Genomic DNA, 24087 nt, shown 5'->3' with positions numbered 1-24087 from the left:
AAAGCAACAGAAGTCTAGAAGCTGAAGAAAAGTCAGAGATTTTACGTAGAACTAACTTTTTTTGTTTGTTCTGAGTTTCCAGAGATAAACTAGGAATTAGGACTTAGAAATTCAAAATCTAAATATGTATTTATTTGGATCATTTGAAAATAGGCCTAACTTTTTCTTTAGTGCGGCCCACACCCTCCTAGTCACGCCTCTGGTATTTGTGTCTGCTGGGTTTGAATTTTGTTGTTTTGCCCAACAGAAAAATGATATAATCTAAATATAACAGTCACGTGGCTTTACCACGGTATACGAAGACAACAAAGGTGCACAGCTGGAGGTGTGTCGAGACCTGCCCACAAGTTGCGCCAATCAGAATTTAGCAACTGGAATGTCAAGGTGAAGACATTTTTTAACGACACAAACAGCTGAATTGTAAGTAACTTATAAGTTGCTCTGAACGTAGGGAGCATTCGCACTAACAGTTTGTAATAGTTTGGTTGTTTTTTTGTTTTTTTTGTTAAGCCAAAGATAAACGTTAACAGTAAGTAGATTTAAATGTCATTTGTCAAGTGTATTAAAGAACTTCAAGAAAACAAACGTATAGAGTAACCCACGTTTACTTAAACTAATATTTGTATTGCATCTGTAAACTAGGAATACTATACTTAATTTAATATTTAATAATAATCTTTATTGTCCGTATGGAAATTTGTCTTACAATTTGTGCATTACACCAAACAAAAAACATAACTATAAGAAACCAAAGTGTACATTCACACCAGACTCACTCATAATTTACATGTGACAAAGTTTATATCAGATTGTTCCTTTTTAATGATTTGATTGCCAGGGGAACAAAAGAGTGTTTGTGTCTGTTTGTCTTTGCTATCGGTGTCTTGTATCTCTTTTGTGATTGTAAAATCACAAAATCCTGACACATAAGCTGATTCTTTATTTCGAGGATCTTGTTAGCTTTTTTTTATAGATGTTTGTCTCAAACAACTGCCAAAATGGGGTTTGTTTTTTTGCCAATTATTTTATCAGCAGCATTTAGGATTCTATAAAGTTTATTTTTATTTTTAATGCTCAGATTGCCGTTCCAGACAGTGATATTGAAACTTAAAATATTGCAGATGTGAGCGTGATAAAACATAGCCAAGGCCCTTTCGCTAACATTAAACGAGGACAGTTTTTAGTAGGCCTAATCGTAATCTTTGCTGCCCTTGTTTGCTGATATAATCAGTATTTGCAGTGAAATTTAGTTTATTGTCTGGGATAGTACCAAGGTATTTAAAGGTTTGCACTATTTCAATATATATATAGTCTCTCCAGCTACAGAAACATCATTTTCCTTCTTTTCCCTACGAAAATCGATTCATTTCTTTGTTGTTTTTTTTTACATTTAATAAAATCTTTTATATATATTTCAAATTAATTTTGCTTTAAAATGTTGGACTCCGAATGGTGTGTTGTGAAGACGACATAGTTCCACGGTCACTTCTATACTGTTCAAGCAAGCTGAAATAGAATACCTCTTTTTACTTTGGCATGACATTTGGTGACAGAAATCACCCATGCATGAATCTCATTATTTGCCTTTTATGACATTTTCAAAAAACGAAACGTGAAGGCCTCGCGGTCAATCGCTGGCATTTTCAAGTGCATGTTTAAACGTGAGGGTATAGGCTATTGTAGTATAAATAAAGATCATTAACATTATATACAATCATTGATTTAATTAAAATAAAACATAGATATTTCTCCGGCATCTGCAATTCTATGTTCTAAATCGAGAGTAGCCTGCTGATGCGGCTTGCACTCTGGAGGGCCTTCAGAATGTATCCGTATTCAAACCCAGCCCGCGACCACCATCCCCCCGCCTTCCTGTTTCGGATAGGCTATAACATAGGAAGAAAGTAAAAGAAATAAACACGTTTGTTGTTAGACCCACAAACTGATAGTCATTACTTGAATTGTTTTCAAGACATTTTTTTTTACTTCATTAAGTTTTTTTTTTTTTATAGTCGTCACCAAGTTTGAAATGCATACACGTCCTTGAACCAGATTTTATATAATAATATGGAGGTGTGTCACCAACCTACTACAAAAATGAGCCAATCAGAGTTTCTTTTCCACGCGGCCAGTTGACCTATTTTACCTGTTGTTGTTCGCTCTAAATATATTATCCATTTTTTTTTTTACTGCACTGATGCAATGCCACGTAGATTTAGAGATCTAGATCGAGTTGTTTTCATTAACCCATATGTCTCCTATTTATAGATTGTTTTTCAACTGACCTATATAGCTCAGGGTTATACGTGATGTGGGTGTAGTCTCTTTCACTTTGGCTGCCTGGTCGTGCGGTTTGCGCGCTGGACTGTCGTTCGGATTTATTGATGGTCCTAGATTCACACCCTGTGTGCTCCCATCCCCAGTCGTCCTGCGAGAGGTTTGGACTAAGAAGTAAATTTTTTACATTAAGCCAAGAGACAAGAGAACCAGGTTAAACTTCCCACCAATATACAACATTTAGCCAAGAGAGCCAGGTTAAACTTCCCACCAATATACAACATTTAGCCAAGAGAGCCAGGTTAAACTTCCCATCAATATACAACATTTAGCCAAGAGAGCCAGGTTAAACTTCCCACCAATATACAACATTTAGCCAAGAGAGCCAGGTTAAACTTCCCATCAATATATAGCATTTAGCCAAGAGAGCCAGGTTAAACTTCCCACCAATATACAACATTTAGCCAAGAGAGCCAGGTTAAACTTCCCATCAATATACAGCATTTAGCCAAGAGAGCCAGGTTAAACTTCCCACCAATATACAACATTTAGCCAAGAGAGCCAGGTTAAACCTCCCACCAATATACAACATTTAGCCAAGAGAGCCAGGTCAAACTTCCCACCAATATACAACATTTAGCCAAGAGAGCCAGGTTAAACTTCCCATCAATATACAGCATTTAGCCAAGAGAGCCAGGTTAAACTTCCCACCAATATACAACATGTAGCCAAGAGAGCCAGGTTAAACCTCCTACCAATATACAACATTTAGCCAAGAGAGCCAGGTCAAACTTCCCACCAATATACAACATTTAGCCAAGAGAGCCAGGTTAAACTTCCCATCAATATACAACATTTAGCCAAGAGAGCCAGGTTAAACATCCCACCAATATAAAAAAAAAACAACTATAGGAAATCTAAATTAGCCAAGGGGAGGGGGAGGTTGAGATTAAAACCCCTCATTCTAATAAAAAGAAAAGCAAGGCTTTAATTATTAAATTCCATCAGCAAAGTCAAAATGAATTTTAAGGTTTAACCCCTCCCTCCAATAAAAAACCAAAGTACCGGTAAAACCATAGTAACCATTTGAGCCTAGCAATAGGATATTTCTGCCAGCTGCTGGAACCCTAATAAAGTAACTCTACGAGAATTCAAGCCACAAAAAAAAAAAAAAAAACGTATGCAAACTACAGTCTTTTGAGCTTTAAACCCTACCCCAAATGAAACCTTTCACGCATTGATTTATTTTTCTACCAGTCGCTGGACTCCGTTAATAAAGTGCAGAGAATAGCAGATTTCATATTTCAACTACAACTTTTTAATAGAAGATTAACAGGACATTGCGCTGTAGACACCTCAGAATAAATATATATTTTTAGTTTCAAATACTGGCAATAATGCTAGGCTTGCTCTATCCCAGACCCCGCTGGGGGAGCTCACAGCCAATCTGGTTCTGGTCGGTTTGGTTAGTACATATGGGCACCAAGCCAATCTGGTTCTGGTCGGTATGGTTAGTATATAGGAGCACGAAGCCAATCTGGTTCTGGTCGGTATGGTTAGTATATAGGGGCACCAAGCCAATCTGGTTCTGGTTGGTATGGTTAGTAGGCCTATATAGGGGCACCAAGCCAATCTAGTTCTAGTCGGTATGGTTAGTATATAGGGGCACCAAGCCAATCTGGTTCTGGTCGGTATGGTTAGTAGGCCTATTTAGGGGCACCAAGCCAATCTGGTTCTGGTTGGTATGGTTAGTAGGCCTATATAGGGGCACCAAGCCAATCTGGTTCTGGTTGGTATGGTTAGTAGGCCTATATAGGGGCACCAAGCCAATCTAGTTCTGTTCGGTATGGATAGTAGGCCTATATAGGGGCACCAAGCCAATCTGGTTCTGGTTGGTATCGTTAGTAGGCCTATATAGGGGCAGCAAGCCAATCTAGTTCTGGTCGGTATGGTTAGTATATAGGGGCACCAAGCCAATCTAGTTCTGGTTGGTATGGTTAGTAGGCCTATATAGGGGCACCAAGCCAATCTAGTTCTGGTTGGTATGGATAGTAGGCCTATATAGGGGCACCAAGCCAATCTGGTTCTGGTTGGTATCGTTAGTAGGCCTATATAGGGGCACCAAGCCAATCTAGTTCTGGTCGGTATGGTTAGTATATAGGGGCACCAAGCCAATCTAGTTCTGGTTGCTATGGTTAGTAGGCCTATATAGGGGCACCAAGCCAATCTAGTTCTGGTCGGTATGGATAGTAGGCCTATATAGGGGCACCAAGATAATCTGGTTCTGGTCGGTATGGTTAGTAGGCCTATTTAGGGGCACCAAGCCAATCTGGTTCTGGTTGGTATGGTTAGTAGGCCTATATAGGGGCACCAAGCAAATCTGGTTCTGGTTGGTATGGTTAGTAGGCCTATATAGGGGCACCAAGCCAATCTAGTTCTGGTCGGTATGGTTAGTATATAGGGGCACCAAGCCAATCTAGTTCTGGTTGGTATGGTTAGTAGGCCTATATAGGGGCACCAAGCCAATCTAGTTCTGGTCGGTATGGATAGTAGGCCTATATAGGGGCACCAAGCCAATCTGGTTCTGGTTGGTATCGTTAGTAGGCCTATATAGGGGCACCAAGCCAATCTAGTTCTGGTCGGTATGGTTAGTATATAGGGGCACCAAGCCAATCTAGTTCTGGTGCTATGGTTAGTAGGCCTATATAGGGGCACCAAGCCAATCTAGTTCTGGTCGGTATGGATAGTAGGCCTATATAGGGGCACCAAGATAATCTGGTTCTGGTCGGTATGGTTAGTAGGCCTATTTAGGGGCACCAAGCCAATCTGGTTCTGGTTGGTATGGTTAGTAGGCCTATATAGGGGCACCAAGCCAATCTAGTTCTGGTCGGTATGGATAGTAGGCCTATATAGGGGCACCAAGCCAATCTGGTTCTGGTTGGTATCGTTAGTAGGCCTATATAGGGGCACCAAGCCAATCTAGTTCTGGTCGGTATGGTTAGTATATAGGGGCACCAAGCCAATCTAGTTTTGGTTGGTATGGTTAGTAGGCCTATATAGGGGCACCAAGCCAATCTAGTTCTGGTCGGTATGGTTAGTATATAGGGGCACCAAGCCAATCTAGTTCTGGTTGGTATGGTTAGTAGGCCTATATAGGGGCACCAAGCCAATCTAGTTCTGGTTGGTATCGTTAGTAGGCCTATATAGGGGCACCAAGCCAATCTAGTTCTGGTCGGTATGGTTAGTATATAGGGGCACCAAGTCAATCTAGTTTATGTTGGTATGGTTAGTAGGCCTATATAGGGGCACCAAGCCAATCTAGTTCTGGTCGGTATGGATAGTAGGCCTATATAGGGGCACCAAGATAATCTGGTTCTGGTCGGTATGGTTAGTAGGCCTATTTAGGGGCACCAAGCCAATCTGGTTCTGGTTGGTATGGTTAGTAGGCCTATATAGGGGCACCAAGCCAATCTGGTTCTGGTTGGTATGGTTAGTAGGCCTATATAGGGGCACCAAGCCAATCTGGTTCTGGTCGGTATGGATAGTAGGCCTATATAGGGGCACCAAGCCAATCTGGTTCTGGTTGGTATCGTTAGTAGGCCTATATAGGGGCACCAAGCCAATCTGGTTCTGGTTGGTATGGTTAGTAGGCCTATATAGGGGCACCAAGCCAATCTGGTTCTGGTTGGTATGGTTAGTAGGCCTATATAGGGGCACCAAGCCAATCTAGTTCTGGTCGGTATGGTTAGTATATAGGGGCACCAAGTCAATCTAGTTCTGGTTGGTATGGTTAGTAGGCCTATATAGGGGCACCAAGCCAATCTAGTTCTGGTCGGTAGGGATAGTAGGCCTATATAGGGGCACCAAGCCAATCTGGTTCTGGTTTGTATGGTTAGTAGGCCTATATAGGGGCACCAAGCCAATCTGGTTCTGGTTGGTATCGTTAGTAGGCCTATATAGGGGCACCAAGCCAATCTAGTTCTGGTCGGTATGGTTAGTATATAGGGGCACCAAGCCAATCTAGTTCTGGTTGCTATGGTTAGTAGGCCTATATAGGGGCACCAAGCCAATCTAGTTCTTGTCGGTATGGTTAGTATATAGGGGCACCAAGCCAATCTAGTTCTGGTTGGTATGGTTAGTAGGCCTATATAGGGGCACCAAGCCAATCTAGTTCTGGTCGGTATGGATAGTAGGCCTATATAGGGGCACCAAGCCAATCTGTTCTGGTTGGTATCGTTAGTAGGCCTATATAGGGGCACCAAGCCAATCTAGTTCTGGTCGGTATGGTTAGTATATAGGGGCACCAAGCCAATCTAGTTCTGGTTGGTATCGTTAGTAGGCCTATATAGGGGCACCAAGCCAATCTAGTTCTGGTCGGTATGTTTAGTATATAGGGGCACCAAGCCAATCTAGTTCTGGTTGGTATGGTTAGTAGGCCTATATAGGGGCACCAAGCCAATCTAGTTCTGGTCGGTATGGTTAGTATATAGGGGCACCAAGCCAATCTGGTTCTGGTTGGTATAGTTAGTATATAGGGGCACCAAGCCAATCTAGTTCTGGTCGGTATGGTTAGTAGGCCTATATAGGGGCACCAAGCCAATGTAGTTCTGGTCGGTATGGTTAGTAGGCCTATATAGGGGCACCAAGATAATCTGGTTCTGGTTGGTATGGTTAGTATATAGGGGCACCAAGCCAAGCAGGTTCTGGTCGGTATGGTTAGTATCATGGGCGTAGCCAGGATTTGTTTTCGGGGGGGGGGGGGTAGGGGGGATCTTTTCTCCCCCCCCCCCCCCCGTGAAAAAAATATTTGTATGTATGTGTATTTGTACATAATCTTTATTAGATTCTGACCCTTCATTCTTTCGGAAGATGTTTCTTCCTGGATTTAGTGGAAAAATTGTAGACTTCGCGACATTGCCAGCAAGGGGGTCTGGGGGAGCGCTAGCAGCTCCCCCCAGCGCGGGGCGGAGCCCCGCCGTCAAACACTATTTCTGGTATTGAATGCCAACAAAATGCATATTCTGAGGTATCTACAGTGCATTTTCCTGCTATTTAAAAGTTTTATTTCAAAAACCTAATGTGCTATTCTTACTGACTTAGACCCTCCCGCGCCTTTCGGCGCATTGGCCGTCAAGCTGTTTCCACAAAAATCTGTCACTGGTAATGTCTGAAGCCTCTTCCCACCTTATCTGAGGACCTCCATGAATGTGTGGCGCCAAGTTGTACTAGGATGTCATCCCAACTCTTATTGTGCGTAATTCATTTTGTCGGAGAACATGTCCTGCAAACCTCATGCGACGCTCTGTCACAATCTTATTAAGGGGTCGACTTCCAGTTCAGCATAGGATTTCCTTGATTGAGACCCGATCTCTATAACTGACTCCTAAAATCTGTCTTAACCATCTTTGTTGAGCCACATTTAGTGTTTTTCAATTTCGGCAGATGACTATCCACTGCACTTTATTAATGGAGCCCCGCCACTGGTAAAAATATGTAACTTCTCTTGAATACGCTCTTGGAATTAGGTGACAGTAGTTTGCTTTAGATTTTATATCTAAAAGGGAAGTTTTATCGTCAAAATCATCTGTTGGGGGTTTTAAACTAAAAATCTCAGGAATTAGTTGTTGTTTTTTTTTTAAATTCATAACGCCATTAAGCTACGATCATAGAATTTGGTAACTGTAGTTTGCTTTATAAAAATATTGAAGATAGAGGTTTTCCACCTCAAAACGCTCTGTATGGGGATTTTAAACTCAAAACCATCTGGAGGAGAGGAATTTAAACTCAAAACCCCCAATTGACTTGGCTACCCTCAAATAATTTTAGTGTGTAATTTGCTTTTTTTATATTGAAGAGATATTTTTTAGCATCAAACCCTTCTGAAGGAGGATTTAAACTCAAAATTCCTTTTGGCAACGCTCATAGCATTTTGAGTGCGTAATTTGCTTTTTTTTTACATTGAAGATGTATTTTTTAGCTTCAAATCCCGCTGGCAAGGGGGGGGGGGTTAAACTCAAAACCCCTTTGGCTACGCTCATAGATTTTAGAGTAATTTACTTTTTTTTTAAATTGAAGAATGTATTGTTTTAGCTTCAAACTCCACTGGAGGGGAGTTTAAACTTAAAACTGAGTCAAACCCATTTAGCTACGCTCATAACATTTTCAGTGCAAAATTTGCTTTTTTTTCATATTGAAGAGGGGGTTTATCGTAAATTTTGGAGGGGGTTTTAAAATCAAAATCTTCCTTAATTTTGCACTTGGAATTTAAAGTAGGCCTATGTCGTTTGCATTTTTTTTTTATACAAGAGGGGGATTTAACTTTAAAAACCCCTGGTAGGGGGTTTTAAACTCAAAACCCCCTGGAAGGGATTTAAACTTAAAACCCCCTTGGCTGCGCTGGGGCAAGTGATGGTTTAGTATTAAAATCTCACCTTAAATAAACAAAATCAAAGAAAAAAATCAGTCACTAAAGTCCGTCTCCCTCCCCTCCACCCCCCCCTCGTGGGGGGGGATTTCATTTTTTTTTGGGGGGGCTACGCCCATGGTTAGTATATAGGGGCACCAAACCAATCTGGTTCTGGTCGGTCTGGTTAGTATATAGGGGCACCAAGCCAATCTGGTTCTGGTCGGCATGGTTAGTATATAGGGGCACCAAGCCAATCTGGTTCTGGTCGGTCTGGTTAGTATATATGGGCACCAAGCCAATCTGGTTCTGGTCGGCATGGTTAGTATATAGGGGCACCAAGCCAATCTGGTTCTGGTCGGTCTGGTTAGTATATAGGGGCACCAAGCCAATCTGGTTCTGGTCGGCATGGTTAGTATATAGGGGCACCAAGCCAATCTGGTTCTGGTCGGTCTGGTTAGTATATAGGGGCACCAAGCCAATCTGGTTCTGGTCGGCATGGTTAGTATATAGGGGCACCAAGCCAATCTGGTTCTGGTCGGTCTGGTTAGTATATATGGGCACCAAGCCAATCTGGTTCTGGTCGGCATGGTTAGTATATAGGGGCACCAAGCCAATCTGGTTCTGGTCGGTCTGGTTAGTATATAGGGGCACCAAGCCAATCTGGTTCTGGTCGGCATGGTTAGTATATAGGGGCACCAAGCCAATCTGGTTCTGGTCGGTCTGGTTAGTATATAGGGGCACCAAGCCAATCTGGTTCTGGTCGGCATGGTTAGTATATAGGGGCACCAAGCCAATCTGGTTCTGGTCGGTCTGGTTAGTATATAGGGGCACCAAGCCAATCTGGTTCTGGTCGGTCTGGTTAGTATATATGGGCACCAAGCCAATCTGGTTCTGGTCGGCATGGTTAGTATATAGGGGCACCAAGCCAATCTGGTTCTGGTCGGTCTGGTTAGTATATAGGGGCACCAAGCCAATCTGGTTCTGGTCGGCATGGTTAGTATATAGGGGCACCAAGCCAATCTGGTTCTGGTCGGTCTGGTTAGTATATAGGGGCACCAAGCCAATCTGGTTCTGGTCGGCATGGTTAGTATATAGGGGCACCAAGCCAATCTGGTTCTGGTCGGTCTGGTTAGTATATAGGGGCACCAAGCCAACTCTATCGGGGTCCCTCTTAACCGAATCATTCATTGGATAGATAAGATTTTATGGTATTTTTTGCTTTTTCTTCTAGTTTTTTCAAGTGGTAAATATCCCAGGGCGGCACCTTCCTGGCCAATAAGGAACAGGTTTATAGTATGGTATGACTTCCTCCTCCAGGGAAGAGCAGACACCTGTTCTTATTATAGATACTTTGTCAGTAGAGAGCAAAGCCTGTAAGCTCAAATTCGTAGCTACGTGCATAAATCTTAATGCCATGTGATGTGACTAACTAAATATATATGGATTATGAGTTATGTACTTTGTACTGACCAGTGTTTAGGTTGTATGAATTCCATCTAGAAGACTTGCTCGATTGGATTAATCATTTTTTTTTCGCAAATTTCATAGACAAAAGAGACGTTATAACATAAAATGATGACATACAGTTTTGCATTGAAAACTGTTAGTAAAAATAGTTCCAACGGACCCAATATCTGAGCTATAGATGAAGGCTTTTGACTTGTCAGAGGCTATTTGAGACGCATGCCAGTGAAAGCATAGTATAGGTACTGGAGTAGGCCTACTGAGGCCTTTATCAATTACCACTTCCGGCATTAAGGCCTATATACTGTGCAACAGATGTGGTCATACATGTATATATAGCATGCATTATTTTCTAAAGAGAAAGTTGAAACATGAATGGTGACATACAGTTTTGAATTGAAGACTTGAGATTTAGGTTAAACCTGACAACTAAAAATTAGCTGAATAGTTTATTATTCACCCCTGTAGACTTGGGTCCTGAGACTAAACTTTCATAACAGTGAAACAGGGGAAGTAACTAAATTTAAAACCAGATGAAAGAGACGTGAGGATCTACAGATTGGTATATAACAGAGATTGTCCACGAAATGAATAGCTAAAAAGAAAAAAAAAACGAGTAAATACCCGCGTTTAAAAATAGATACATAAGTAACTTGGAGTAAGGTATACAAGCTTAAAGCCTTTGTTGACAGCAACAGTTTGATTTTTACTAATTTGAGTATGGGAAAGTATGTGTTGCAGGCTGAATATTCTGTTCTATTGTCGATGCCTAACTTAACGTAGATACCTTCGTATTCAATTGTCTAGTTGAAGTAGAACTCCGAAGAAGGGAGGTGAAAATGTTGGAACAAGTTTGCACTCTTGATTCTAATTTGACGTTTTCTCCCTCATACAGCTGCTTGGGAATGGAAAGAAATCCGGGCAAAGATAAACACAAAGCATCTCGATCAAACTGTATTAAACGTCTTAGAGTTCGACATAGACACTTTATACTTATAATTGAAAATGTTCATTCAGAGATGTTATTTATTTTTTTCATTTTTTAGTTGCTTTTGGAAATTCGATTTTTTTTTTTTTTGTTTACTGTGATCGTTTGTCAGGAAATGCTAGCATAGCGCCAATCCATTTAAAAATAAATTTTTAGATTTTGATAAACATTTTTTATGAAGTTGTCTGTAATCTTTTGTTTCAGTTTGATAACGTCATCGAGTTAGTAGCACAAGAAGAGATTTGATAAAAGACTGGCATGGCTCAAGAAATAAAAAAAAACAAATGGACTGTGCCTATTTCCAAAATGGCTCAGAACACGTTCAATCCAATAAGAAGTATAGTAGATACAATGAAGCTTGAACCACATCCAGATAAGCCTATGATTGCATTGTCCATTGGTATGTAACTGCACACATCTAAACAGGAAGAATGGGGGAGCTCGCAGTAAAACAAGGGACAAAATAAAAAATTCAAAGTGACTCAAAATTCGTTTTTAGAATAAGTCAGTTAAAAAGATTATTTCTCTCATACAGTTAAAACAAAAAAACAGCCACTGTACCTTGGCCTAGACTCAAACGATAGTCAAAAGTGCAATCGTGCTTAGGATTATCCATTGATACGTGACACTTATCTTTTAGTACCTTACTACAGTCTCTTCATTTGTTAGTAGATGCTCAGACATCAGCAGTATAAAGAAGAAGAATGTACATTCAAGCAATAAGTTTGAATACTTCTTAAGCGCTTTCAAATAACTTTAAAACGAATGATAGGGTTTCATCGTTTGTCAGTAGCACATTGCCTACACGTTGCATCACTCCATATAGCTTATACACATTTCTATGCATGCACCGAGGAAATAATGCATGCCATATATACATGTACGACTACATACATTGCACAGTACATCTAGATATACCTGCCAGAAAGGGTAATGGATACAACCACTCCACTACCTTTAAATGCTTACAATGGAACTGTTATCACTAACAGGAGAAGGGACAAAGCGCATCAGCTAGTAAGCTTCTGGCAGGAGGGGCTCGTTAGCCTGTCTAGCTACCCACCTAGGTTAAGTAAATTCAAACCTCTGCTGGGTTTCGGAGAAATAACGTGTACAATTATCTAAGGAAACAAAAAGCTACATATTTAGCCATATCAGTGAATTAACAATAATTAACTCATTGTTTTTATTTTATTGATTTATGTATTGTCTTAGCCAATCAATAATTATGAAATGTTTCAAATTGATCCGACAGTGAGTGTGGGTAAATAATGTGTTTAAACTTTTAGCCTGACAGGCAGAGTTGATAAAAACTTTGTAACAAGAAATCTGCACCCCTAAGCTGTCAGAAGATAAGTTATTGCGTAATAATAAAAGATTTGTTTAAATTATCAATACATTTATAATATATATATATATATATCATGGGCGTAACCAGGATTTTTTTCGGAGGGGGGGAGGGGTTTGGGGGATTTTTTTCTCCCCCCCCCCCTCCGCCCCCCCCCCCCGCGGAAAAAAATTATATGTATGTATGTGTGTGTATGTACATAATCTTTATTACATTCTGACCCATCAGTCTTTCGGAAGACGCTTATTGTGCCCTAGAATAGGTTCTTCCTGGAGTTAGTTGGAAAATTGTAGACCCCCCGCCATTGCCAGCAAGGGGGTCTGGAGGAGCGCTAGGAGCTCCCCAGCGCGGGGCGGTGCCCCGCCTCCAAGCACTATTTCTGATATTGAAAGCCAACAAAATGCATATTCTGAGGTATCTACAGTGCATTTTCCTGCTATTAAAAAGTTTTATTTCAAAAATCTAATGTGCTATTCTCACTGACTTAACCCTCCTACGCCGTTCGGCGCATTTGCCGTCAAGTGTTTCCACAAAAATCTGTCACTGGTAAATAGTGATGGGAACTAAACTAATTTTTTTTAGTTAAACTAAAACTAAGTTTGAACTAAAAAAAAGTAATTAAACTTTTAGTTAATCACAAATTGAAAAAAATTAGTTAAACTAAACTAAGAAACTTTAGTTAAACTTTTACAAACTATTTTGACCTTTTTTAAGGACGAACAGCCAAACATGAAAAATATAAAGTATAATAAAGCACAACAAATCTCTTTAGCAAAATGTAATAAACATTTATTTGTGCACATGAAAAAAGATTTAAATGTCTTTATGGAATAAATGTAGATCTTAATAGAATCACTAGAATGATACTATTATAGAAAGAAATTAGAAGTAATTGTCCAAGTTCTAATATAAGTTACCTTTAGAAGTAATGATAAAACTGCATGTTGACTAACTAACTCTAGATTCTAGAATATTCTGGATCTAATATCTTCTACAAACGAAATGATCAGAAATATAATCTGGATCTAGAATTAGATCTACTAGACCTAGATCAAATAATTAATATTTTAATCTAAAAATAATCTAAGAAATACTAGTTACTACTACTACTAGATCTAAAATCTAGATAGAGTCTAGTAGATATCTTAGTAACTTTAGATCTAGAGATTTTAGATTATTATAATTATAACTAGATATGGGTATTTAGAATATTTAGATCTATATACTCTAGTAGATAATACTAGATTAACTAGATGTAGATCTAATAGATCTAGATAGTAGATATAAGTATAATTATAATAGAAGTAGATGTAGATCTAGTCTAGATTTAGTTTATTTAGTATTAGATCTAGTATAGTGACGACTATTATTAGTATATTATAGTCATTATAGATCTATCTATCTATGCATCTAGGGTCTTAGTATAATAATGTTACAAATGAACAGTGATAGGTAGAGGTCAACGTATGACCCCGGCGAGATGACACAGCAGCTAGTGTTCCCTGGAATCTACATGTACAAACAAAGACAGGATGTGACGTGTCCACACGTGTTGTTCCAGGGGACGAATAGATCTAAGTAGAGGGACAGTTACTAATGAACAGTGACAGATAAAGGTCACTACGTGTGACCCCGACTTGATGACACTGCAGCGAGTGTTTTCTGGAATCTACATGTATAAATAAAGACAGGATGTGACGTTTCCTGACATGTTATTCCAGAGGATACTAGGAGTGTTTGTGCAACTTTGGACAAGCGATTAGGGACTCTATATAAGCCAAAGAGTTAATGTGAAAGTGAGTCGTATGGAGTCGTGAGTGAGCCGTTACAGTCGATACAGACGATGTAAGACGTGTGCGGCTCTGTGGAAGAGAAATGTGTACGACTCGATGCAAGTTAACTAGCGTAGAGTTAACTGGAGTGGACTACTGTCGTTAAAGTCTATACAGCGAACTACAGTGGACTTGAGCCGTTACAGTCGATACAGTCGATGTAAGACGTGTGCGGCTCTGATGTGGTAGACTGGAGTACGACTTGGTTCAGCTTTGGGAGACCTGGAGCGACACTGGGAAGTGTGTCGTTGGTCTGTTCTGTAGAATACGGCTCGAGGAAAGTTGAGAAGAGATGAATTGCAACGAAGTGAAGAGATGCAGTGCAACGAAGTATAGCTAACTGTAAACTGACAGATATTGTACAGTCTTCTACGCTACATGTTACAGTAATGTTAGAGTTAATAGTCATTAAAGTTATATGAAACTGAAAGTTTAGTCGTCAAGTTCTTTGCTGTGTTTTTATTTGTGTGCCAACTAATACTTCTAGCCAGAAGATTCAGAAATACGTAACAATAAGTAATCTAGATTTATCTAGATCTAATCTAGACTCTAATTCTAGAATAGTAGAATCTCTAAACTAATAGATCTAGTCTAGTAAAGTAAAGTAATTTAGATTTCAATTTTATTTAATAGATCTATGTCTATATTATTGACTTATAATTTTAAATTTACATCTAGATAGATCTAAGACTAAGACTACTAAGAGCAGGGGCGGACTGGGAGTCAAAATCGGCCCAGGCATTTCTATACATATCGGCCCATAAATTGCATATTATACGATGGGATTCCAATTATAGGCATACCTTACCTCAAAACCATTATGTTAAGTTTAATAATGTATCGATAAATGTAGGCCTACGCAAGCTTTATATCTTTAAAGAAATATGGGCCTTATGTTGCTTTTTCATCGCTAAGTGTGTAGGCCCTAAAAGGATGTAGCCTACAGTAGCACTGTCTACGGATGTAGGCTATTAAATTATTTCGGAAAATGTGTTAAATTAGTATTTTAGGACCTACAATGTAGAGTCTGTAAACGATTTTTTTAAATCATGACGCTCAGAGGGCCACTTTTATAAGAGAATATCATAAAACCTTTAACAATTTAATACGTGTCATAGTGGCATTCATGAGGCCCTTTAGGTCGCCCTACCGGCCCATTTGGGTGCCGGCCCACCGGGCATTTGCCCGACTGCCCATATAGCCAGTCCGCCCCTGACTAAGAGTTAGACTCTACTTGAGACTAAAATAATTAAATATAGACTATTATGACTATAGATCTAATAGTAATAGACTTATACTAATAAACTAGACGTAACTAGACTCTAACTCTAACTCTAGATCTAGTAAAAAAAAATTTAAATAAAAAGAGTCGACATTTCTTTTAGATATATAGTAAAGCAAAATTCTTTGCCTGCAGCTATACAGGAACACACTGGTGTTTAATAAAAAGCAGCAAAATGTAGATCTATAGAAGCAAGGAATTATCAGGATTTATCAAGCAGCGAAACTTTCTAGAAATATAATGAACACGTTTATTTTTCTCGCCTTTCAAATACATTGAATTGGCGGGAATAGCAGCCATAATAGGCTAAAGGTCAAAAGGCTTTCTAGTGACCTGTGCACCCTCTAATTTATTCTCCTCTCTATTATCCATTATATACATTCTCCAAATTACATAGATCTAAATATTTATTGGTATAACAAAGAATGTTAAAAAAGTTTGTAAAATTTGTAATTAAACTTTTTAGTTTGTAACTAAAAAAAAAAATAATTAAACTAGGATTGTAACTAAACTTTTTTTTTTAAATTAAACTTTGGCCTTAACTAATTTTTTTGCGTTAAACTAAAAGTTAGCAACTTTTTAGTTAACTTTTGCCCATCACTACTGGTAATGACTGAAGCCTCTTCCCACCTGCTCTGAGGACCTCCATGAATGTGTGGCGCCAAGTTGTACTAGGATGTCATCGCAACTCTTCTTATGCGTAATTCATTTTGTCGGAGAACATGTCCCGCAAACCTCATGCGACGCTCTGTCACAATCTTACTGAGGGGTCGACTCCCAGTTCGGCATAGGATTTCCTTAATTTACACCCGATCTCTATAACTGACTTCTAAAATCTGTTTTAGCCATCTTTGTTGAGCCACATTTAGTGTTTTTCTATTTCGGCAGATGACTATTCACTGCACTTTATTAATTGAGCCCCACCACTGGTAGAAATTTGTAGCCTCTCTTGAATACGCTCTTGGAATTAAGTGAACGTAGTTTGCTTTAGATTTTATATCCAAAAAAGTGAAGTTTTATGGTCATAATCATCTTTTGGGGGTTTTAAACTAAAAAATCTCTGTAGTTGTGTTTTTTTTTAAAATTCAAAACCCCATTTAGCTATGGTCATAGAATTTGGTAACTGTAGTTTGCTTTAGAATAATATTGAAGATAGAGCTTTTCCACCTCAAAACGCTCTGTATGGGGATTTTAAACTCAAAACCATCTGGAGGGGTTTTAAACTTTTAAAAAGGTCATCTGTAGGAGAGGGATTTAAACTCAAAACCCCTAATTGTCTTTGCTACTTTCAAATAATTTTATTGTGTAATTTGCTTTTTTTTTAGCATCAAACCACTCTGAAGGGAGGTTTAAACTCAAAACTTCTTTAGCAACGCTCATAGCATTTTGAGTGCGTAATTTGCTTTTTTTCTTACATTGAAGATGTATTTTTTTTAGCTTCAAACCCCGCTTGCAGGGGTTTAAACTCAAAACCCCTTTGGCTACGCTCATAGATTTCTGAGTGTGTAATTTTCTTTTTTTTTTATATTGAAGAGGTATTTTTTAGCTTCAAACTCCACTGGAGGGGAGTTTAAATTCAAAACCCCTTTGAATACACTCATAACAAGTTTAGTGTATAATTTGCTTTGTTTTTAATATTAAAGAGGTATTTGAAGGGGGGGTTTAAACTCAATACTGAGTCAAAATCCATTTAGCCACGCCCATAACATTTTAAGTACGTAATTTGCGTTTCTTTATACCGAGTATTAAAGACGTTATTTTTTAGCCTCAAATCCTACTTTTGAATGTGTAATTGTCTTTTTATTTTGAAGAGGGGGTTTATCGTTAATTTTGGAGGGGGTTTAAAAATGAAAATCTTCATTAACTGTGCTCGTGAAATTTGGGGGTTTATAGTTTGCATTTTTTTTGTTTTGTGTTATAGAAGAGTGGAATTTAACTGCGAAAACTCCTGGAAGGGGTTTTAAACTCAAAAACCCCTGGTAGGGGGTTTTAAACTCAAAAATTCAAAAGCAAAAAATCAGTCACTAAATTCCGATCGGGGGGGGGAATTTCATTTCGGTGGTTCAACCCCCCCCCCCCCCCCGTTGGCTACGCCCATGATATATATATAAATATATATATATATATATATATATATATATATATATATATATATATATATATATATGTTTCTAGATCTGGGCTCTATTTAGTCTTATTTAGACTGTCAAGTGTAGGCCGGCATATTATGATAATAAGTAAAAACTGCGCGCTATAAAAGTAGATCGTTATTTTTTAAACTTATAACTAAAATGAAGTTCGTATCAAAATTCTTTTTTAAAAACATTTCAATCAGTATTCTATTCAATGAGTTAATTAATAAATAGAAAATATATTTTATAATGATCTACTGACACTTTTACCATTGTGACCTTACCAATGCGCGAATCTATAAAAGAAGCTTGAATTATTAATGAAGTCCTTGCCCTTTTAAAAAAGTTACCTCCCCTGAAGTTTTTCATTGAAAAGTGGTGTAATTTTTTGAAAAATCTGCTTGCACATATAATTTTAAAAATTAAAGGGTTCGGAAAAGAAAAATGTCGCCGTTGCATCAGAACTTTGAATGATCTAAAATATCATGATGTCCAATTTTCATTTCTCTACTAGTTTCTGAGATCTAGACGGGACGGACGGACAGACAGGCCACACAAAACTAATAGCGTCTTTTCCCTTTCGGGGGCCTCTAAAAACAAAGCTTATATTAAGCGCAGTAGCATTAAAAAGTTAAGATCAGTTGTGTAATTAAATTTGTAATAGCTCTAAATTCTAGATTAACATTAATAAATCCGTGCGGTTAGAAATATTATTACCATTTTTAGCGGCCCCCGTAAGGGGAAAAGACGCTATTAGGTTTGTGCAAAATGTCCGTCTGTCACACTCAGATCTCGAAAACTAGAAGAGAAATGAAAAATATTATTTCCCCATGCTATGCGGCTACTTTTGGTTTTCTAAAACCAAACCGTTTAGTTTATACAATTAATTATGCAAGCGATTTTTTTTCATAAAAATACATTGCACCAATTCTAAAACAATTACGTAAATGTAAGGGAGGCAGTGTTACAATATGTTAACAAAGAAGTACAAGATTCGGTGAATTTTTAGTATCAAGAAATCATATATATTTATAAAATGTAAAAGGAATGTTCACAACAAATATAAATATTAGGTAAAGGTGTTGTTTTTTCTGGTCAACTAGCTGCTAAAATTAAAAGAAAACATTTATTTGTTTATAAATGCTAAGAATGCGCTTTGTATGTAAATATCACGCACATTTTTAAAATGGACTTTTAATGCAGCGACTTTCGTGCAGTAGCGTAACGCCGTGGCATGTTTATTTTGCTAAACTTATTCCTTAAAATTTTTTTAAATAATCAGATTTTATTTATTTTTTGTTTAGAGCACTCATCAGGATAAAAGCCGCTTATTTTTATGCGTTTTGTCTTCTGGTCGGTCTCTCCATCATATAAAAAACAACAACACTAAACGCTATTGAAAATCTGATTTCACATTTAATGTTCCTTCCAAAACATTGCAATGGTTTTAAATATCTATATAGATTGTTCCGGATGTTTTTGTGAAAAACAAATCAATGCCAACGAATGTTTGTTTTATCTTCTAACTTAGATTACATGTCATTTCCGTGCTATGAACTATGAAGAACTATAAAGTTGCTCCGGATATTGTTTTGTAAGAAAAATAGCATCATTGACTTACATTACTCTTATATTCTTGGACAATAAATTTATATAGTTTAATTATCGATATCCAATTTTTTTCGTATTTTCAACTTGAAAAAAAAATTATGTCAAATGACTTTTTTTTTCAAAGATATTGACAATAGGTTGTTCAGGATTTTAAAATAAGAAAGTAATTTACTAGAAACGATTATCGAAAAACACTTTTTATACTTATTTTACATTGAATTTAAAGCTGCGACCAACAAAGTATAAAGTGAGCTGGTTCAACTTATACCACCACATCAGACAAGTACAATTTCTTTCTCTTTTTCTATACCAAACAAAATAATTAATTACCATTAGTTAATTAACTAATTGATTTTTTTATTTTGTATTGATTGATTCTTGTTTTGTCATGCAAAAGAAATAATTGTTCAAAATTTCAGCGCTTGATCCGAGATTGGGTGTGGGAGAAATAAGATGTACAAACTTTTTACCAGACAGACAGAATGAGTAGATATTAGGTTTGTAAAAATCAAGAGCTGGCGCCCCTTAGGCAGTTTGCAGCACAGTGCTACACCCTGGCAGAGTCTGCGACGCTGCTGATCCCAAACTGTATCATCACTTAACCTTCCTTTGGATACATCATCTGAGTGGAGAGGGGGGTGACATGGTTACAACCATAGCAAATGCTAATTTCTGTGGTGACCCATAGTCGCTTACTCGACTGAAGATGGTCATAGCTAGATATACATAAGTTTGATTAATAAATGAACATCAAAATGCTGTATTATAATTATAGTGAACTAAATCTATTTTTAGAACAAAGTTTATTCGATTTGCAGGAGACCCAACTGTTTTTGGGAATCTGCCTATGTCAGAAGAGATTGAAAATGCTGTGATTAAATGTATTAAACAGAGAAAATACAATGGTTACGCTCCATCGGTTGGTAAGTTCTCCCTTCTTATCTGTTGCAAAGCTCTGAGCTATTAGCATGTTCAAATCATTCAGTTACTGCAAGATAACAAAAGCAGCTTGTGTTTTCACACAACTCTAAGCGGCCCTTGTGTATTTGTTGTTTTGGTAAGCATGCTGTCAAAGAGCAGCTATTGGTAGTTGAGCACGATGAAGAGCATGACTTTGCTTACGAAGCCACAATACACTTTAACAAGGGGTCAAACGTATTACTTCATTGAAACTTTTAGTGACTGCTTTTGGAGGTTCGTACAAATAGGTGAAGGGATTCGAGTCACCAATTAGCAAACTTTAAAACCATCAAACATAAGAATATTTTATAACTTGAGACTGAACGTAGAGTTTCTTAGTTCTATCGTTGACTTGGTTCAATATGAAGCGACTTGAAGGAACATACTTCTAGGTATCATTCTAGACAAGGACATAAAGTTAAGTAACGTATAGTGTATGTGATGTGTGGCTGAGGGACAAGAGTCAATTGACTACTTATCAAGTTTTATCCAGACTCGAGCAGAGCTATGTTTGCAGGACGGAAACCTGCATCCAGGCAATGGCCTCACTAGGGTCGGTGTCACCTGGTGCGGTAAGCTCAGGGTGTCACCCCCCTCTCAAGGAAAAAATTAATCTCCCCCTAAAAAAAAAACAATTATTGTTTTTTTTCTTTATGTTGAATAATAAAACTGTAAACTAATTAATTAAATGGTGTAAGTTCGTTGTGTCGTGTGGTGCAGTTTGAAGAGAGCCTGAATAGTAGGAGAGACGTTACAGTATACACGATGTGACGGATAAAGACGCCCTCAAAGTTATGCATATTGGGTGCAGGTTACCCGAAACCCCCTTCAACATTGGTCATACAGATCTTGAACAAATGGAAATATTAGTCTATTAAGACACTGCCATCACAAGCAATGAAGTTGCATATCATGGTGTTGAGTGTCGGATTGGAAAGCAGGAGACGTCTTTCAAAAAGGACGTCCTATCTGACCAAACGAATTAATTAGCCTGGAGATTAAAATCCACCTACACAATACAATCATTGTCCCAACGGCCTTCTACGCTTCGGGACGTGGAAGGTTGAAAAGAGGCAGAGCAGTGATGGCTGAGAAGGATCCTACGAATAACATACCGAGAAAATGTTACAAATATAGAAATCTTTTCCCGCACAGTCATTCGCCATCTAAGGGACGAGGCGACTGAACGTCGATTGACATTTGTGAGACATAGCAGTAGACAAGACGAAAAGAGGAACACCTTTTTAGAAGGACAGTGGCTGGGAAAGTCGCCTAAGACTGATTTCTGTGGAAAGTGCTTGCAGCCCTATGCGTTGAATGGCGTGCGAAGGGCAAATGTCTATGTGTTTCTCAACATTTTACAAAAAAAATGTTACGTTCGCCACAAAACTGATCAGATGTTCGGAGAAGCGTCTTAAGCTCACTCGGAGTTGTCCGGGGAGAAGCCCCGGGCGCCAAACTTTTTCTACATTTCTGAGCTTCAAAAACTCTTTCTGCTACAACGTATTATTTTTCTCATAATAGGAAGATTACAAGTCAAATAGAAATGAATTAAGAAAGTTTGGGAATTTTTTATACTAAACTGAGAGACATTCAAGGTGGTAATTTTTATTTTTAAAAGTTGCATTTTGGAAAAGTGCATTTTTCCGACTTGGGTGTCACCCCCCTGGTGGGTGTCACCCGGTGCGGCCCGCACACCCCGCGTCCTCATAGTGACGCCCCTGCATCTAGGTACTCCTCCGCACCGTCCCACCAAAAAGATTGAACCAGAACTTTTAAGATCTTGTTTAGACATGGTTTAGATCTACTTCTAGAATCTAGGTGTAATAGATATTACATTTACGTAAGAATATAAGCAACGCCTATAAACTTCACAAAATTGAAGCAACTTAAAATTGACTGTTTTTGCATAATTACGGCTGACTTCGCCCTTCGACCTATGCTGGAGGGCGGTGGCTGGAGGGTCAATCAGGGAGCTGCTGTATCGGACACATGTCCGATGCAGCAGCTGACTGAGTATAGCACCTGTGTAGCCCTGGCGGGCTCATTCTGGACATCCGAATGGCCCGTCCCCTTTTTGGACTCATGGCGGGTGGGGAGCACAGGTGCCGAATTACTACTTACGTACATGGACAAAAAAAACCCACACAAAACTACTTGCCCCAGACCTATGTCTGGGCAAGAAACGTCGAATTGATGATAAAAAAAGAGGTGGCCTGACAAAGCTGAGCCCTTTTCTTATATATAAGGAACTCAATTCAGTAGTGGGAGAGCCCAAGAGTGTGTCTAAGCTACACAAGTCGATGGAACTTCTTGTAGAAGTAGATAGCAAGATACACTCTGATGGGCTTTTAAGATGCAGAAGAACTAGGACACCGCCAGAGTATGAGAAGGCAGGATACCTACGAGTTCCAGTGAGGCCCTACATACCTAACCCCATGAGGTGCTTCAAGTGCCAGGGTTATGGACACGACGCGGCAGTTTGCAAGAGGAACACTGTGTGTGCCAGATGTGCTGGAGAGGGACATGAGGACAAGGGCGAAATCGGCTGTATTGGCCCTACCCAAGGGCCAATTCGGCTTGACAAAGACCTACGCCCAGGCTGCGGCTAAGATAGGAAGATACATAGCCACACAGACGGACACATTGACCCCACCACCCCCTCCTCCTCCTCCTCCAACTCAGAAGAAAACACCGCCAAAAAACACACCTCAGAAGAGACAAGAAAGCCCTGTTGTCGTGCTAAAGAACAGGTTCTCTGTGCTCACTGATGAGAGCATGGAGACAGAACAGCACTCCGGGAGAACCCGGAAACATTATCTCTGACACAGGTTCTCCTCAGAGAACCCAGCCAGACACACCAACCTCTACTGAATTAGAGGTTGACCAACTCCCTAAGTGAGAACTCAAAACGGAAAGGATGCCCGAGGTGAGGGAGGGGGAAATAGCCTCCGCTCTAACAAGAGGGACCTCCCCTTTCCAGAGAGAAGGACCCCCGCCCAAGAGGGGGGTGTCCTCCTCTACACCCAAATCCAAGTGGAAAAACACTAAGGTCACTGGAATAAAGGAAAAGCCCTCCGGGGGACTCCCAAGGCCTAATAGCTCCAAGTAGGTCATTTAGAATAAGCCATGGATTCCAGAATTGTACAGTGGAACTTTATCTACCACCAGGCGCTCCATTAAACCCAGCAGTCATGGAGGACCTATTGAAACAACTCACCCGGCCTTATATAATCCTTGGGGATTTCAATGCATATAACACCATGTGGGGATCCAACAATACTGACACAAGAGGTCGTATGCTGGAGGATATCTTCCTCCAACATGATTTATGCATACTTAATGATGCATCACCGACATACTTGCACCCAGGAACTGGATCTCTCACATGCATTGACCTCACCGTATGCGTCCCCGGACTTCTGGACGACTTTAAATGGTCAGTTAGCAACGATCTACGGGGAAGTGATCACTTTCCAATCATCATTACTAACAATCTCCCCTCATTGGGACGACCTCAGCGGTGGAATCTGAATAAAGCCGATTGGGAATAATTCCAAAAAAGATGCTTCGAGGATATCACAGAAAATATCCTCGATGAACAGAACCCAGCTGATACCTTTGCTAGCACGCTACTAAGTATAGCCAGGAAAGTTGTACCCCTAACCTCCGCAAATCCAAAACGGCCTAGCAAACCATGGTTCGATACAGCTTGCAAAAGTGCTATTGGCGATAGGAAAAAACGACTGGCTGCATTTATAAAGAATCCTTCCCAGGAAAACCTAAA

General features: G+C 39.2%; 1 protein-coding gene across 2 annotated transcripts in view; it reads left to right on the top strand.

Moving 5' to 3' along the window:
- Positions 1 to 285: 285 nt before the first annotated feature.
- Positions 286 to 24087, top strand: part of LOC106079887 (tyrosine aminotransferase-like) — a 53680-nt gene continuing 29878 nt past the window's right edge. Inside the window, exons 1-3 of one of the 2 annotated variants that reach the window (XM_056034519.1) lie at positions 286 to 420; positions 11340 to 11535; positions 20159 to 20263. In XM_056034519.1, the coding sequence (XP_055890494.1) occupies positions 11394 to 11535; positions 20159 to 20263 (247 nt within the window). In that variant the 5' untranslated portion in view covers positions 286 to 420; positions 11340 to 11393. Of the gene's footprint in view, positions 530 to 11339; positions 11536 to 20158; positions 20264 to 24087 lie in introns of both variants that reach the window. The other variant, XM_056034521.1, reaches the window with a different exon arrangement.

This window comes from Biomphalaria glabrata, chromosome 7 (genome assembly GCF_947242115.1).
Source record: "Biomphalaria glabrata chromosome 7, xgBioGlab47.1, whole genome shotgun sequence".
In the NCBI taxonomy this organism is placed as follows: domain Eukaryota; kingdom Metazoa; phylum Mollusca; class Gastropoda; family Planorbidae; genus Biomphalaria; species Biomphalaria glabrata.
The sequence above is the reverse complement of the archived record's forward strand: the minus strand, read 5'-3'. Positions and strand labels throughout refer to the sequence as shown.